The sequence below is a fragment of the Mixophyes fleayi genome, chromosome 9 (assembly GCF_038048845.1).
Source record: "Mixophyes fleayi isolate aMixFle1 chromosome 9, aMixFle1.hap1, whole genome shotgun sequence".
Lineage (NCBI taxonomy): Eukaryota > Metazoa > Chordata > Amphibia > Anura > Limnodynastidae > Mixophyes > Mixophyes fleayi.
The window spans coordinates 6,641,359-6,659,588 of NC_134410.1; the positions used below are offsets into that span (position 1 = coordinate 6,641,359).

Consider the following 18,230-nt stretch of genomic DNA (forward strand, 5'->3'; position numbering starts at 1 on the left):
AGCTTATAATATTCCTCAACCACCATCTTAATCTCCCTAGGTTATAATATTACCACCCTCTACACAGCTAATACAAGACAACAACCCTCTAACCAACATTGCTGTTTGACTGATCACACAGCCCAATGAATACTTTTTACCTTTGCATTCTAACTGGTCCATTAGGCAATATGATGTAGCACGTGCCCTTGTGTTTTAAACTCCCATTGTCCCATAGATTGTAAGCTTGCGAGCAGGGTTCTCTTACCTCTCTGTCTGTCTGTATTACCCAGTATTGTCTTATTAATGTTTGTTCCCAAATGTAAAGCGCTACGGAATTTGCTGGCGCTATATAAATAAATGTTGATGATGATGTTCATCTATCACTGTCTAATATACCCTACCCCGAGGCTTTGAGTAGATGTAGAGGGGGGTGGCACAAAGTATTATAGCATAAGGCACCCCCAATACATTCCACTGACAGGAAACACACACACTGATCGATATATTGCCATGCCCCCATTTAGGAAGGCCCACCTGCCTTGGTCACCAAATATTGGGACTGTACCAAATACTGTTATCCAACTTATGGCAAGTGGTAATACACAAGTATTTCGGGCTTTTCTATCGGGCCATATTACTTCTTCCTTTCTATGACATACCCAGGGGCTGACAGGGTTGGGGAGCAGGGGGTCAGTCCCACAGTGGACTTCCTTGGGCTGGGTGACTGAGTTACCTGCATTTTTTTCCCTTTAAAATGTTCCTAATAGGCTACTGAGCCCAGTCATGCTCCCCCTCCCCCCACCCCCGGGCTAAATTCTCAACCTCATGACACCCAATGCAAACCTAGAATATCTCCCACCCTCAAATATTCCATCACTGAGAAATTTGGATTTTGAAGTTCAACAACCACTGGGGCTTTTTAGTAACTGTACGCCAAGTCATCCGCCCAAAATGCATCAAAACACCCACAATATAAAATACAAGATACATACTTAGGCACTAATATAAAACAATAATCTTTAGGTCTAAATAAAATAGACAAATAGATTGAAACTGTGACGATAGGAAACTGCTTAATCCTCCTATCAAAAAAAGCGGCTAAAAAGTTAACGCAGCGCTACCGAAAAAGTATAAATGCAAAATTTCAAAGTAATTATTTAATGGAGAACAGAAGATGATAAATGCTAAAAAATAAATGTCATAATATCATCTAGATGATAAGATCAATTCTTAGGATAATCTATACATCTAGTGACTAAAAGCAGCATAATTGTTTCACAGAGTGAATTCACAATCGTTAATGTACAGTTATTCTATCTTCTGTGCCTCAAGCTTTCTGCTTAGCAAGGTGAAAAATGCAATATGCAATACAAATCTATCTAAAGAATTCTATGGTCCCGGCAGAACTAAACATACCATACTGGATGGATATCCATAGCACTAAGATCCAGCACCCAGCCGACATGTTAATTTCCAGAGACCTGCAGCAGAGAGACAGAGAATTATCCTTCTATCTCCTCCAGATATATTCACTGAGCCCATCTGATAACTTTCCTTCCTCTCCAATTGTTTTCCAGCTCCGCCCAACTTAATAACTGCAAACAACCTGCTCATTGTAATATCTCCTCTGTTTCCTGTGCAAATCAACTTGTCTGATCCCAGAGGCAACGGGTTTATATCCAACATACACGTCAGGGATTGGAATCACAAAGTAGGATGTTTCGACGTTACTACAGATTAGAACAATATGTGTTAGATTTATTCACCTGTCCCTGATAAGTATTTAGGCTTTCAACAATCTGCAAAAAAAAAGTTAGTTACTTTCTCCAATACTCAAGAGAAACCTTGTTTTATTTCAAATAAAAATGTATTTCTATAGTATTGTTTGGTCTGAAACTAGATTGCAGTGCTTAATGGTTATACAGAAAAACGATTACTTCTAACACAGTTCAAAGATTCACTCTTCAGGTAAAGTACAGGACAAGTGACTGATTAACTTTTAATTAACCCTGTGGTGTTATTAACACACGGATAGAATCAGGTGACATAATATCCAAAATAAAAGTCGGTCATAGAATGCAAATATTATACCTGTATAATCATTAATGTATATCGGCTGAGAGTGGGGATAAAATGGATTATCACAATGTATGTGAAAATTGTCACAAACAAAGAGTTTTCATGGTTAGCATTTACTTTATATCAAATTATATATTTAACGCTGATATATAATAACATACATATAATATACTCAAAAGTGAATGTAACAATTGGGCAGCATATACGAATCCTAACCAAGAATAGTCTACAAACTAGACAGTCCAATGTTTGGCTACGAGGGCTCTATCTGCTGGTCATACGTGATACTGCAGTTTGTATAAAAGGTTTTCTTTTGCAAGATTTTCAAATGTGATAAATAATTTAATCATTCAATGGAGTATATATATAATATCACAGCACATCCTTTGGTGTCTATAATAAATAAAAAGACACATATGCAAAATATATAAAGAGACTTAACCACAAGTAAAATAAATATATTGCAGATTTGTCCGCTGCATTCCCATCTGAATTGGTCTGAAGACAGGAGCCCAAAACTGAAACAGGGTCGATAGATATTTGGGTATAGGAATGGAGGACGCTGGATGAAAAACAGGAGAGAAAGTCTCCAATAGAGGTAGTGATGTTATAATATATCAAGAAAGTGTAAACTACCACTAATAGAATTGTTGTAGTTGAATAGATTTTACACAATCTAAACATCCACATAGCTGTTGTAGCTGAAAACTGTTGTTTAAAATGTTGGTATTGAGAAACAAAGTATATTAAAAGGACTATAATAACAACACATTTACTTTGTTTTACTGTAGCATAAGAACAGATTTTTTTGTGTTTCAACTAAAAAACAGAAGATTGACAAATCGATTGCACAAATATAGATCTACTGGCTGGAGTTTATAATCGAAGTGTTGAAAGTGGATCATCTCGGTTCACTAAGAAATCGGTGGGGATTATTTTGCTAACAAGTGCAGTAAACCCAACTCTTAATAATTAGCCATGTTTTCAATTTTATACAATGATAGTATAGAGGAGTGAAATTTTCAAAACGGTTCCTACTCATTCCTCTTTTGGGCAAAGACTTTTCACCCCTGGAATTTTGGCCTTTGCATGCCGGGCAGAATTCACACACCGAATGACGAAGCAAAAGACCAGAACTTCACCCCCCTGTGGAACAGACAGCTCTACTGCGCAAATTCAATCTGCGCAAAATTTCATCACAATATCGCCCATTTCTAAATGAAACCAAATAACCCTTTAGTTGAGTGTTACTGTATATTGGCAGCTTGTTAATGAATAACGCCCGGTTTCTTGAGGGTATATATGCATTTTTCATGTCCTTAGAAAATGTTAAATTCTTTGGATCAGCTAAATTTCAGTTTACGTTCGTTTGCTCAATTCTAGCCAAGAGGAATTATACATCTTGCTCACGACCAGCCATATTTAATGTGCTGACATTAGTATACAAGTTATCACTAAATAATGAACTTATATGGGTCTCAATGCAATAGCCTAAACTTATTTGACTTTTTTAAAATGTGACTTAATGCTACAGAGCCGAGGAAGAGTTAATTTTATCTAGACCAGTTAGTGCAAAGGGTTAAAAGATTTATAACAGAATCCACCTACCCTGACAGCTCAGGAGCTTCTCACTGCTGGTGATTAGTGACAGGACCTCATCTCTCTGTCTGGTGATCTATCAGTCACTACTGTACAGTAAGTTTTGTTTATTCTGGCTGAACTGACTATTCCCAATCAACATAATACTGAGCCGGCCGGTGAGATCTGCAGCAACACAAACTAACAAGACCCTTCTGTTGGCTGCAGAACAGCTCAGTCTGTGATTTATAGGCCCGGTGTAAGTTGAGTTAAGGCCACCTAAGGAAGAGAATAGTTCACTGTCCTAAGGTTATCCTGCGGTTAACGAGTGTCTGGAGCAGCCAATCATCTCTTCTTTATGGTGAAACTGAAATATAAAAATGCTTTGTTTAAAAACTGGAAGAAGTTCTGTGATTATTCACGGATATAACACCATCCTGCCAAGTGAGAACATTTTATCAAAAACGGGTTTTGCGGTGTTATTGATACAATTAGATAATAAAATTGCATAATAATGAATATAGATTGTATATTTTGATTTCAAAAATACAAAAGGACAATCAGCACAAATAAAAAAACAAAATAAAACTAAAATAAAAAAGTTAAAACAAAAAAAAAGTTCAGAAGTGGTTTTATTTATCCAAGTCCAGGGTCGTTCTCTGTTTTCGTGTAGGTGTCACCATATTTTTCTCTTCTCAAGAAGACTTTGCTACCCGACGTCCTTGGACCTCATCCTATAATTTCCATGGGTACATTTAGCAATGTCGCATCGCTGTCAGGATTAGAGATGCTCAGGGTCGGTTTTCTGAAAAACGAACTGCGTCCTCGGATCTAAATTGAGGCAAAACGTCATTGTTGCGTTGTCTCGCGGGTTATGGATTCCATTAGTACCTCCCTCCCCAGGAGATCCAGCGCCATTGCTTACACAGAAACAGGGGTAGCAGTGTTCTTGTCACTCTCCAGTCTCCAGTGACATTGCTCAGTGCCATTGCTCACACAGAAACAGGAGGGGTAGCAGTGTTCTTGTCACTCTCCAGTCTCCAGTGACATTACTCAGTGCCATTGCTCACACAGAAACAGGAGGGGTAGCAGTGTTCTTGTCACTTGACAAAAATTGACAGGAAATGATTGGAAATTATTGTTATTGAGGTTAATAATAATGTAGGGATTAAAAAAGAGCCAAATTATTGGGGATCCAAGACCAAAACCAAAACACGAAGTTAATCCAGATTCAAAACCAAATCCAAAACCAAAACACGGTGGTCAGTGAACATCTCTAGTCAGGATTAATTTAAAGCATAAATGTTGCTAAGCCGTGCAGTATATTAGGAGCAATATCCAAAAGTTGAAATGAATGAAGGGGTTGATCCCAAAGCGGTAGTAGTGTTTACTGCGCACTGTGCGCATCTGTGGGTTTCAGTGGAACTTTAAATGCCCCTGGTGGACAACTGCCAAACATAAAAGCTATGCGGGTTTAGTTACTGCTAATGGTGCACAAACTTAAAATGTAAGCTGCAATACATAAAAAAGCTATTAGTAATATCTATAAGTATGTACACGAATATAACGTGTACGTGTCAGGAATCATGCTTTAGAGATGTTGGTTATTCAAGAGCAAAACATCTTTTCTATGTACAAGTTGTGTTTTAAAAACAGAGCGCAGGACTTGAGCAAACTTCAGACCATATTTAGACGGAAGCGGATCTCAAGAATGTTTCCATTTGATTCTGCGAGTCAGTATGCATTTTTATAGACGGTCTTACTTCCATACACATTTTCCGTGCTAGCTAGTGGCTGCATATGTGTGGCTTGTACTCAACTAGAGAAATAGTCCTAATTTCCAACATCTTATAGTGGGCTATCTTGGGCTGGGTCAATGGGATGGGCTACCTGCTTTTTTAAAAAAAAATAATGTTCCTAAGAGGTTCCTGAGCAGAGGCTCGTCTCCGGGCTAAAATTTGCCAGCCCCTGGGAATAAATGTCTTTATTATTTTAATTAACAGCTATCACAACATTGGGGTTCTCACTTTGAAATCCTCAATGACGTAGACCTTGGTCTGTCCCCACATATACCAGCACACCTGCAGTACGGAGATACTCCTCAATCTCTCAGTCTCATTGTGAATATTGGAATAAACTGCTCCATTCTATATTAACTTTATCCAGTCTCTTTATAGCAAAAGTCTTTGAATGGAGAGCTGGGGGTAAATGTATCACGTTGCGAGATTCTGGTGGGTTTAAAAAGTGGAGATGTTGCTTATAGCAACCAATCGGATTTTAGCTATCATTTTGTAGAATCTATTAAATAAATAACTAGAATCTGATTGGTTGCTATAGGCAACATCTCCACTTTTCAAACCGGACGGAAAATCGCTTCATACATTTACACCCTGGTCTTTCCTCTATGGGCGTAGGACATTCATTTTTTTCATATTATTATTATTATTATTATTATCCTTTATTTGTTAGGCGCCAAAAGGTGTCCGCAGCGCCATACACAGTACAAACAGTAGACTATACAGGGTGAAACAGTACAAAAAAATAAACAGAGATACCAGTACTTCAGAAACTCCAGGCGGGCTGATGCAATAAACACGGAGCAGAAGAATAGGTAGGGAGACAGGAGGGAATGGGGTCCTGCTCATTTGAGCTTACATCCCAAGGGAGGGAAAACAGAAAAGGCACAAGGGTAGCCAGATGAGGAAAGGGGAGAGAGTGAGTGGAGGAGATGAAGGTGTTATGCGGATGGTTGGTAGGCTTTAAGGAAGAGGTGGGTTTTCAGTGCACGTTTGAAGGAGCACAGATTAGGAGAGAGGCGGATGGAACGAGGGAGGTCATTCCAGTGAAGGGGGGCTGCACAGTCTTGGATTCTGGAGTGGGAAGAGGTGATAAGAGTGGAAGAAAAGCGGCGATCATTGGCTGAGCGCAGGGAGCGGGCAGGAGTGTGAATGGAGAGGAGGTTAGAGATATATGGGGCAGTAGAGTGGGAGAGAGCCTTGCAAGTGGTGGTGAGGAGTTTGAAAAGGATTCTGTAGGGGAAGGGGAGCCAGTGTAAGGCGAGGCAGAGAGGGGAGGCAGATGAGGGGCGGCGTGAGAGGAAGATGAGTCTTGCGGCCGTGTTGAGTAAAGAATGGAGGGGGGAGAGATAGGAGTGGGGGAGGCCGGTGAGGAGGAGGTTGCAGTAATCCAGGCGGGAGATGATGAGTGCGTGGATGATAGTCTTGGTGGCATCCTGAGAGAGAAAGGGACGGATGCGGGCGATGTTGCGTAGTTTGAAGCGACAGGCTTGGGCAAGGGAATGAATGTGGGGGGCAAAAGAGAGAGAGGAGTCGAGGATGACTCCCAGGCAGCGGAGTTGAGTGACAGAGGAGATGGTGGTGTTGTTGACGACAATAGAGAGGTCGTGGTGGAATGGGAGTCTGGACAGAGGAAAGACAATGAGTTCCGTTTTAGAGATATTGATTTTGAGAAAACGCACGGACATCCAGGAGGAGATGGCAGAGAGGCAGTCAGATACACGAGAGAGGACAGTGGAAGAAAGGTCAGGAGAAGAGATGTAGAGTTGAATGTCGTCAGCATAAAGGTGATACTGAAGACCGAAGGGGAGATGAGAGCACCAAGGGAGGAAGTATAGAGCAAAAAGAGTAGAGGGCCAAGAACAGAGCCCTGCGGGACACCTACAGGGAGAGGGTAGGGGGGGGGAGGAAGAGCCGGACGTGGATACAGAGAAAGAGCGGTTAGCAAGGTATGAGGTGAACCAGGCATGGACAGATCCGGAGAGGCCGAGAGAGAGAAGAGTTTGCAGCAGGAGGGGGTGGTCCATGGTGTCAAAGGCTGCGGAGAGGTCAAGGAGGATAAGTAGGAAGAAGTCACCCTTGAATTTGGCCGATAGGAGATCATTAGTAACCTTGGCCAGGGCAGTTTCGGTTGAGTGAAGAGGACGGTAGCCGGATTGGAGGGGGTCAAGGAGGGAAAAGTCCGAGAGATGTCTGGCGAGGCAGCTGCAGACAATGCCTATCTTCAAAGATTCTGACATTTCTCTGATGATCCTGACTGTGGTCTTTCAGCCTCTGTTCAACGGCTGTAAATCTGTCAGGGAACTTGCACCTTGAAGCCATTTGTAGTAAAGTTCTGTATTTCGGCAGCTGAAACCTCTGCACTGTGAGATGTCTTTAGACCAACACTTTAGAGAAAATGAATGACGCTAGAACTGCCAAAACAACTGAAAGGCGTAATTTGTTTTTGTGTTGCATCCTAGTCCCTATGCTAGTTAACCATTCCCAGAACCCTTCTTTTCCATGGTGCTTCCTCAGGAAGTCTTTGCAATCTTTGTTTTCCAAACTATTCCCTTAAGGAGACACCGCAGGTCACAAGCCTTGTGTCTTTATTTAGGAGAAACAGCGTATCTTCTAGTCACTGGTCCAAATAGAGACCACAACACTTCTCTTTTTAGTTGAGTCTCCTTTATGCATTAATTTCATTGTCAGAATAAAATATAAAATTGATGTTGTCTATTTCAATTTTGTGACAACAAATACACATTATCCAACATATTTTGTTGATTCCGGCTCAATAGCAAATGTTCTTGATCTGTCTTTTACCAAATGTTTGAAATCTCTACTAATACTTTAGAATAATCATTCTGTAGATCGTAACATGTCTTGATTGTCACCATGTAGAAAGTATTTATTTTTTACCTATACATACATATTATTTGATCTTTGACTACAGTAACACATCCGTCTTAGCGACTGGGAGATTGCTAATAGACCTGGAGCTCTGATTGTCTTGGTCACTTGATAAATTCATTCTTTGTAACTTTATTATCATCACCGTACTACACTGATTTTGAACATACTTGTTGCAAAATAATCCACTAATGTTCTGACACTTCTCAGACTGTATTATTGAACCATTGATCTTCAGCCTGGTGCTATGTCCTCTAGATCTTAACTTATCCTATACCTAGATTAAGGCTGTACATGAATACATTACAGTGAACCTTACCAAGGTTTTTATAAAGACCATCTTCATTCCCTGCTAGAAATTAACGGAATGAAGTGCTCCTCTTAAAAGAGGTCTTAATTTTGCAAATTTTGGCAAATTTTACCAAGAAAAGTTGGCAATAGTTTCAAGGGGGCACCTACCTCCAGGGAGAACAGCAGGGTGGTATATGGTGGATTTGATAGGACTAGAGCAGTAGAGAACATTTTCTTTAGGGACTGGATGGCAGACATCAATTCCGATGGCCAGTCCCGAGAAATTGCCCTTTTTTGGTCAGGGCTGTGATGAAAGCCAGAAGAGTGGAATCATTTTTGGGCAGCTTGGTGGCTCAGTGGTTAGCACTTCTGCCTCACAGCTCTGGGGTCATGAGTTTGATTCCTGACCAGGTTTGTGTGGTGTTTGTATGTTCTCCCCATGTTTGCGTGGGTTTCCTCCGGGTGCTCCTTTTTCTCCCACACTCCAAAAGCATACTGGTAGGTTAATTGGCTGCTATTAAATTGCCATTAGTCTCTCTCGTCTGTGTGTGTGTATGTTAGGGGATTTAGATTGTGAGCTCCAATGGGGCAAGGACTGATGTGAATGAGTTCTCTGTGCAGCGCTGCGGAATCAGTGGCGCTATATAAATAGATGAGGATGATAATGAATTGCTGATAGTAAGTAGCAAATCCCAGATAACATTAGTTTTTTAGACCTATGGATGGCAGTACGTTTAAAATTGCTGTGACTCTCTCTAGGTTCATCTGAAGTCTGGTGGATCCATGGAATGGAACCTATGATGGATCAAACACACATTTATAAAGTTTTGCATACAAGCAATTTTCTCTGAAGAATAGAAGAACAGATTATTATGGGTGGGTTTGGACTGTGGACAGAATGTACCGAGCATTACACACAGAAATGCTGATCTGTGGGGTTTATGTATTCTGGTCCATAGGGAGGAATCAGCCATCCTGCACTGTAAGCTATTCACTTACCAGCTGTACAGTGACCTGCAGGAAGCGGGTTATTGTCGGGGGAAGCGCGGTATAAAGGATGAGCAGACCTCACCTCCGATTCCAAACTTATACTGGCAACAATATGCTCAAAAGCAGCAGGGATAAACTGGAGTCCAAGGGAAACCTGCTCGTTCTGTTTCCTAATACAACAGATGCGGCCAATAATCATCATCATCATAATTTATTTATATAGCACCACTAATTACGCAGCGCTGTACAGAGAACTCATTCACATCAGTCCCTGCCCCATTGGGGCTTACAGTCTACACACACACACACACACACACACACACACACACACACACACACACACACACACACTAGGGTCAATTTGTTAGCAGCCAATTAACCTACTAGTATGTTTTTGGAGTAATAGTACACAACTGATGCTAATATATGTATATACTCCAGTAAATATTATCTGTATAAGTTGAGGCTGTGGAAGGGGTAATGAAATTAAATCTACCAGGTCTGTGTACAAAGAAAAAAGAATCTAGCTCACACTCATTATTAAACAAAAAAAAACATTGTCACCACTAAGATCTAACTGAAGAGCTGACACTCTTAGGAAGTATTCAATTACTCCCTGACTTGGCAAACATGCAATTACAAACCAATTTAGCAAAGATCTCGGAAATCAAACAATTCCCTGCATATATATTGCAATATAAAATCTAAGGCTATTCGGCAAATGAACCCATTAGGAACACGAAGACAGAACCCAGAGTGCATCGCTGTATCATCAGGCCAATGGGCAAAATTTAGGGAGCGGCTAGTGATGCCATTCTATCATCATGGGCCCCCACTCTAATCTTCAGAGCATGCCTGGAGTGGCCCGTTTAGGCTTTCCATTCTGTAGCCGAAAGCTCAATTTAGCGTCACTCATCTGGCGGGAGAGAAGAGCAGGAGCCAATGACCTAACATATCTAGACCCCCCCCTCTCCCCCCTCACCTTCAGACCCACACACACTGCACTCCGTGCAATTGTAATAACTATGTCACTTAACAGAGCACTATTAAATGTGATTTAATGTAACAAGAAATAATCACAATGCTTACAATGATACAAAATGTTATAAGAAGACAGTAAAATATTCAATTATTCTTTAGATCAGTTATGTTTCACATAAGGAATATACACTAAACTTTGATTGACCTTGATCTTGAAGAATAAGCAGTATTATCCAAACTTCATCCTGTCTAAGAGGACCCAGAAACAGTAATCCATTGTTTGCTATACGGCAACATGATTTATTTGGGAAACACCAATGTTGTATATTAATTTAAGGATCATCCTGGGTATGCAATAATCAGGGGCCTGATTCGTTAAGGATCTTAAATGAAGAGGATCCTTATTTCAGTCTCCTGGACAAAACCATGTTACATGAAAAAACAGTCAGTATTTAACTTATTTGCAAAACAGAACACTTATTTGTACCCCTTGCATTGTAACATGGTTTTGTTCAGGAGACTGAAATAAGGATCCTCTTAATTTAAGATCCTTAATGAATCAGGCCCCAGGACATCATTTCCTATAATCATTGAGTTCAAATGTCATGAGATTTGTGTTCATTCTGAATAATGTATATTGGACAATAACACCTCATTTGCAAGGTATAATAACTTGTTATTATGGACGACCATAGACTAAACCACCTTCTGGGCGTTGGAGGATAAGCGTGTAATTACACACATCGATTGCTTTTATACTTAATTATGTATAAATACAAAATGATACAAAATTATGATTAAATATGATTAAATACAAAATTATGATTTATGTCAGTAATAATTTATATTAAGCAATGTGTTCTTCCTTATAATACAAAGCCACAATAAAACACAGACACACCTTAGATATGGTTTAGTTGGATCAAGGTTAAATCCAATTATAAAAGATAAGAGAGTTCCAAAGAGGGACAATACATTGTAACTCTTACTTATCGAATGTTACAAATCAACATACTGGCATGTGTGCTTCATTCATAGCCGCTCCCAATCATTCTCACGGGACATAAAGCTTCTTCACAATCTTGCTTATTACCCTGAGACTCACAGGGGGCCAGGAAAACCACAAGCACTTTTTAGTGAGGGGCTGGCAGACTTTTGGCAGTGGGTGAGGCTGTTGTATGCCAGTCTGCTATTGCTGACTGATGTGGAATCAGTAAACTCTGGAGTTCCCAGAACCCTCTTCACTGGCCAACCAATCACAAGCGGCCAATATGGGACTCCCAGCTTTGATAATTCAGTATTGGTTGGCAGTACCATGTGGGTGGGGTTTTTTAGTAGGTAAAACCAATTTTGTTTGTGATGTATGATTACATTACTTTGTGTGTGCTGCCCCCACAGACATAACGGTATATTAAAAGTACAGGATACTGGATTGATCTCTGTCAGTCATGATCTGGTCCTTTTGTGAATGAGAATGGCCAAAGAACGTCCCCAAAATTATGACCTCTCCATCCCGTAACAATGAACTCGCTCCGTAAAATTAAATCTCATTTCTACATTGCTCTGCAAAATGCACCAAGGACAACCTCAATAGATCTCTATGGAGTGTGCAGAGATCTTTTCAGCCCATGATTATGACAGATGAAGAGCACAGATCTGACGGTAAATCTTGTAAAATGTGTATAGTGTGTACACAGGAATCGGCATAGTGATCGGGACTTTCAGTCGTTGGTAAAATCGTTAACGATTTTGCATCAGGAGATATTTTCTGTAGTGAGTACTCAGCCTAACCTACTGCTGGGAAATCAGGATGACTGCTAATAAGGACAGTGTAGAGATCAGGAAGGAAAGTGACTATCCCCAAGATATGGAGCGTCAGTTCTTTAGTACCAGCTATAGTGTCCTAGCTCTGTCCCTAGCAGTGAGCATGATGCCAAAGAAATATACCGGGCACACAGCTACTCCTAGCTGGTGGGTAACCACAAGAGTGCTCCTGGTTCAGTTAAGATAAGAGGTGAAGAGCTGCAAAGCCGCCAATCACCAGTGCTATATTATTGGTGGCTGATAATGCTCCCGCCTTACCGTAGCCACACCCACTTTCCCCACCGCCAGCTACAACTGTTATTCCGCTACGTTATGTATCATGTGATCCTCGCACATCTTAGATTGTAAGCTTATTGGGCCAGGGACGTTTTTAACCTTCTGTTTTATGTCATTGGATGTAATTTGTTTGCATTATGATCCCCTCAATGTACAGAGCTGCGTAATATGTCGTCTCTTCATAAATAAGTGATAATTATAATATTACAAATTGTGAGACACTGCTATTTATTTATTGGCAGCTGCTAGGTGGGTGCTGGAGGCGTTTAGTAAAGGAACGGACTATCCAGAGGGGGTGTGTCTTCCAGTATTTAACAACTGTACTATGAACTGCACTTTATATCTGTGTCATCTGCAAATACACTGGTTTCCAAACGTGCTTGTGTAGAGGTCTCTTCTCACCAAGAGAGACTGAGCTGGCTGGAGCAAGAGGTGGGTGCAAGTGTAACAGCCCCGTGCATTGTACACACAAGGGAGAAAGAGGAACATTTATTTCACTTAGAGTCAATATTAAACCACACTCTTCCAGCACCAGTGTAAAGGGATTATGACATCACTGCTCTGTGTTGTTGATAACCAATGAGATGCCCAGATTAGCGACCTATTGTCCTTTTATTGAAGTAATTAAGAGAATGACTGTTTCTGTTATCCTGTATCCACGCAGAGCAGGCTGTGCCAGGTTAAAGGTACCTTTATACTTCTAGGGTGAGAAGTGAGTGAGTATCTGTAAGATGATGTTGACACAGTGGACGGAGAGGAATCATTCAAGGCCAACATGGGTCCAACATTTTGTCGTCTGTTTCAGAAAATCACTTCTGTAGCTGAAAAGATCAAATAGAGAAATCATATTTAATATTATTAAAATCTGAGTTGTATAATTGAATAATATTCTCCATGTTTATGTGCTCACACTTTACCAAAATCACTATCAGTCATCAAATATTCACTGACTACATTGTATTTTGCTCTGACCAGTTTAGTGATAACTGCAAGTGGAAACGCCGCTGTGCGATTAATGAATGAAAGTACAAACGTGGAAAAGCGGAGAGCACATCGCTGCATTGTGACATCACATCACTTTTGCGCAAATACACGTGGGATTATAGGCGCATGGATTTACAAGCACAGGTAGCAGCATCGATGGGGGTGCAAAAGATGGCAGCAGAGTTGGGTGTATCAGGAACGTTCCTTGATAGGTGCGGATTAATGTGTCTAAGGGGCTGTAAGTACAAGGTTAAGATGAAAATACAAGCGTAGGTTGTGCGCATACACGGTGCACCGAATTTTACGCAAGTCCCATTTTTCCGTGGTTCAAATGGATTTATGCCCAGCACTGAACAGGCCAAAAATAGGAAGTAAATGGCTTTAGTGATACATGATCATATTTCTAGAATTTACTCCTTACTCTGCTTTCAGGGGCAGTGGAGAAACACGGGGCTTAGTTTGAATGCCGCTTTCACCTTCCTTGTTCGATGATACATACAGTTAGTTCAAAGAGGGATTAATAATCCCTATTTACAAATCAACTGTAGCTCTGTGCACTGCGTTAGAGATACATCTTATATAACGGATTTCTCACCCATATTGCATTAGGCTGTTTCCCTCTAGCCAATAGTTTATTATACAAAGAAGTTCAGTGACTTCTTGGTCTCTAGAAAACATTTATGATGTCATAAAATGCCAGGCGTTCTGCGTGCTCATGGAATTCTTCTACAGAAGGTCATATAAGGTGTTAGAGCGGTATCGGAGAGGTGCAACTCTGAGACCAGAAAACACCAGCGCTCTAACGTGAGGCTAACACTAAAACACTGAAATATATTCTGCATGCGGCATCCCCCACTCATTTTAGAGTGCGGCGGTTTCCTGGTCAGAACATTGTGTTGTTCTGCTGTGTTCAGTCTCTCACGGCCCTGACACTCAACAACTATCTCAAATGTTTCCATTTACAAGGTCAGGACTTTACAGGTAGACGGCCTGAGGCTCTCGTGCATTGGGGAACTGTTAGTCCCAGAATCTCTTATACCCCATTCATACTGCACCAAAATCCCGGGTTTTTGCCGGGGCGAGCTCAAACGACCCGGGTCTTGGTGCAGTATGAATGGTACAAGTCAAAAATCCCGGGTCTAAAAACCTGGGTCTTCAACCCGGGATTTATCGAGGGGTAATTCCCGGGTCGGACCCGGGTTGCCTGCACTATGAAAGGTGCAACCCGGGTTTTTCAACCCGGGTTGCACAGAAAACAAGCTGATTGGCTGTCTGCCTGTCTCTGGAGGATTTGGAATTAGGCATTTCTCATTCATTTTATGCTTGCCAAAAAGAGGCCATTAATTTTCCATCTAGAAGTCTAGTCTTTTTGGGTAATCATTGAAATATGCAATGCCTAGCTTTAAAAGCTCCTACAACCTTCCCTTAACTATATGTTACCCAGTCTCTTTATGCCTTTCAGAAAGCCCTCCTAGACTAGTACGACTAAATATATAAGCCAATTGGAGGTATCCTTTATTCATTATTGTATTATTATATTGTGTATCACCATTTTTCAGCCAATGAAAACTGCTCTGGTGATGACTCCCACAAATTGCCAGGGCACAGACTTGTGCAGTATGAATGGGGTCAACCCGGGAAATTCCCGGGTCCGAGTTGCAGTATGAATGGTGTTTCTGAGCTGGGACGCTCCGAGCCCCGGCAAAAACCCGGGATATTGCCGGGGCGGCAGTATGAAAGCGGTATTATTAACCTCTCTCCCCCCAACCTGTTATGTCCAGTGTAACTGGGTCTGGTGAATACAGGAACCAGCCCCTCTCTCCTAGTGTTTTCTTTGCGTAATTATGGAATTTGCAGGATGTGATTATGTAAATTTGTTGTTTGTATTTATATAATTGTGTCACTTATGTTGTAACCCGCTCTGTACGGTAATGCGGAACCATTGTGTCCTATAACAACAACCAGTGGTCGAAGTGGAAATTTAGAAGTGACGGTATGAAAAATGTAACGGGAATGTAAGTTGATAGAATTTAACAATTTTACAATGAAGGCAGTAGGAAAAGTGGCGGTATGGCGTGCCACTGTATATACCCCCACTACCACCACTAACAACAATATTATGGGCAGCACGGTGGCTAAGTGGTTAGCACTTCTGCCTCTCAGTGGGGTCATGAGTTCGATTCCCGACCATGTCGTTATCTGTGTGGAGTTTGTATGTGGTGTATGTGTGGGTTTCCTCCAGGTGCTCCTTCCACACTGCAAAATCATTCTAGTAGGTTAATTGGCTGCTAATAAATTGACCCTAGTCTGTATGTGTTTTAGTTAATTTAGACTGTAAGCCCCAATGAGGCAGGGACTGATGTGAGTGAGTTTTCTGTACAGCGCTGCAGAATTAGTGGCGCTATAGAAATAAATGGTGATGATGATGATTATCACAATAGCTGCATGTCCGAGATGTGTTGGCTGCTTTGAAATAATTTCTCTGCTGCCACCTTGTGGATTATTTCAGTAATCACAGCATACTGTGAATGTCATTTACAATGTGCACAGACTACAATGAGGGCAGCACAGTTAGCGTTTCCGCCCTTATCTGTGTGAAGTTTGAATGTTCTCCCTGTGTTTGCGTGGGTTTCCTCCCACACGCCAAAAACATACTAGTAGGTTAATTGGCCACTGACAAAATTAGCCCTAGTTTGTGTTAGACTGTTAGCTCCAATGGTGCAGGGACTGATGTGAGCGATCAGTATTTTCTGTACAGCGCTGCAGAATTGATGGTGCTATATAAATGATGATGATGTGTAAACGTCACTTTGAAGTCCCCCCTTCTACTCCTATAACACTGACATTTTCAGTTTCTCTCCTAAAATACTGCTTGGATTATGGCTCATACATGCCTACTTTTGGCAAGTTGTATCTGGAAGAGGGGCGGGGTGCGATGAATCGCGTCAAAATGCAGGATAGCAGGTAGCTGACCAGTATCACAATGTCAGACAGCCAGTATTTCACAAGTCTATTAGAGCTAGTTTACTGAATAACAGGTGAATGCACCACATTTTGGGGAGCTCCTTCCCCCTCCTTCGGGTGCAATGCCAGGGGCAAACGCAGGATTTGTAGAGGTGGGTTTCCACACCACGCCACCAGTGGGTGTGACCAGCATGCATGGGGGAGTGGCTATATTAGACAGTGCTTGGCTGCTCTCCAACTCTTCCTATCCCCATAATATACATGGACAATGCTGCATGCACTACTGTTAGGTACACGCAGCTCTCCCTTTTCAAGCAGAGCTGTGTGAAGCGGGGGCAGGGTCCAGCCACCTCAATTATACAGTGCCCCAGGCTTGGAGGGGGGTTTCCAGGCACTAGGAAACTCTCCCCTCCCCCCCTCCCTCGGTTTGCCTATGAATACGTCCAACACAGTATCATGAAAGGTGTTCTATAACAATGCAAACAATTAACTTCAGAAATATTTATTATGTACATGTGTAAATATGTGCAATAAAAAGATTTAAGTTACACAAATAGTAATATTCAGAATATAATATAGGTTCATTAACACAATCTGTATTTTCAGTTGCTGGAAAGCAGAACATTGTGGGACATAATCTGATGGAAATATCCAATTCAATTTATATAGATGACTTATTATGACAATCATTCTTAGTTCTCAGAAAGCCCATAAATCTCATCAGGCCCCCCCTGATCTCCAGTGGAGAACAAACGTTACACCTCACATATAGACAAAGCTTAAACAAACAATTCTGTACATCTTTAATATAAACGGAAATGACTTCTAGAATAAACATGAGGTTCCTTTTTATCAAACTGCGGATGTCCATCTTCTATCAAGTCGATCTCTTTCAGATGGTTCCTACACCATCAATTTATAATATGGGACTTACCATATTTAGTGCCTCTAAACTACACGTAGTATTGGTAGAAACCAGACTATGCTCTGACTGAATACACCTATGGATAGAGGGGGTGAGCGTGGGAAGGGGGGGGAGGGTGCTGTGCCAAAAAGAAGGACAACCTTCGAAAAATATACAAAATCCCTGGGGGGATATACTTCGCCACTATCCCAGTGGTAACTAGTTGTCCGAATAGCTGACACTTCATTACTCCTGTTGTAACCTTTCATCTGCAGAGTTTCTCCTCCCTACAGTCCCCTATAGGTCTCACCTGACACTTCCAGTAAGGGCCGTGACCTGCGGTGCAGACGCAGTTGAGACCAAACCACCTTGCGGCGGTCCCTGGTGAATACCGTCTGCTCGTTAGACTCCTTGCTGGTAGTAGTGCTAATCTAGGCAGATCTAGGATCCGATCCTTCTGAACCGTGACACAAATATGAAGTAAATACACACTTTGTCTCTGCTTTGTGTTGCCTGCAGAGATGTGGTCTGAACTGTAAAGACACAAATGTTATCTGGCAAAACTGCACCCAGGCTTATTCACGCATAAATCACAGGGGGGTTTATCATTACCAAATTATGAGAGGAGTAATGTTGTTGCATTATATACTGCTGTGTGTGTGACCTGTAACAGCCTTTATCTCACTATA

General features: G+C 41.4%; 1 protein-coding gene across 3 annotated transcripts in view; it reads right to left on the reverse strand.

The window, feature by feature from the left end:
- Positions 1–18,230, reverse strand: part of XPNPEP2 (X-prolyl aminopeptidase 2) — a 131,647-nt gene that overhangs the window by 26,641 nt on the left and 86,776 nt on the right. Inside the window, exons 1-2 of one of the 3 annotated variants that reach the window (XM_075186241.1) lie at positions 13,380–13,486; positions 1,399–1,463 (exon numbers count right to left, since the gene is read on the reverse strand). In XM_075186241.1, coding sequence (XP_075042342.1) covers positions 1,399–1,447 — 49 coding nt within the window. In that variant the 5' untranslated portion in view covers positions 1,448–1,463; positions 13,380–13,486. Of the gene's footprint in view, positions 1–1,398; positions 1,464–13,379; positions 13,487–18,230 lie in introns of those variants that run through there. The other 2 variants (XM_075186243.1, XM_075186242.1) reach the window with 2 other exon arrangements.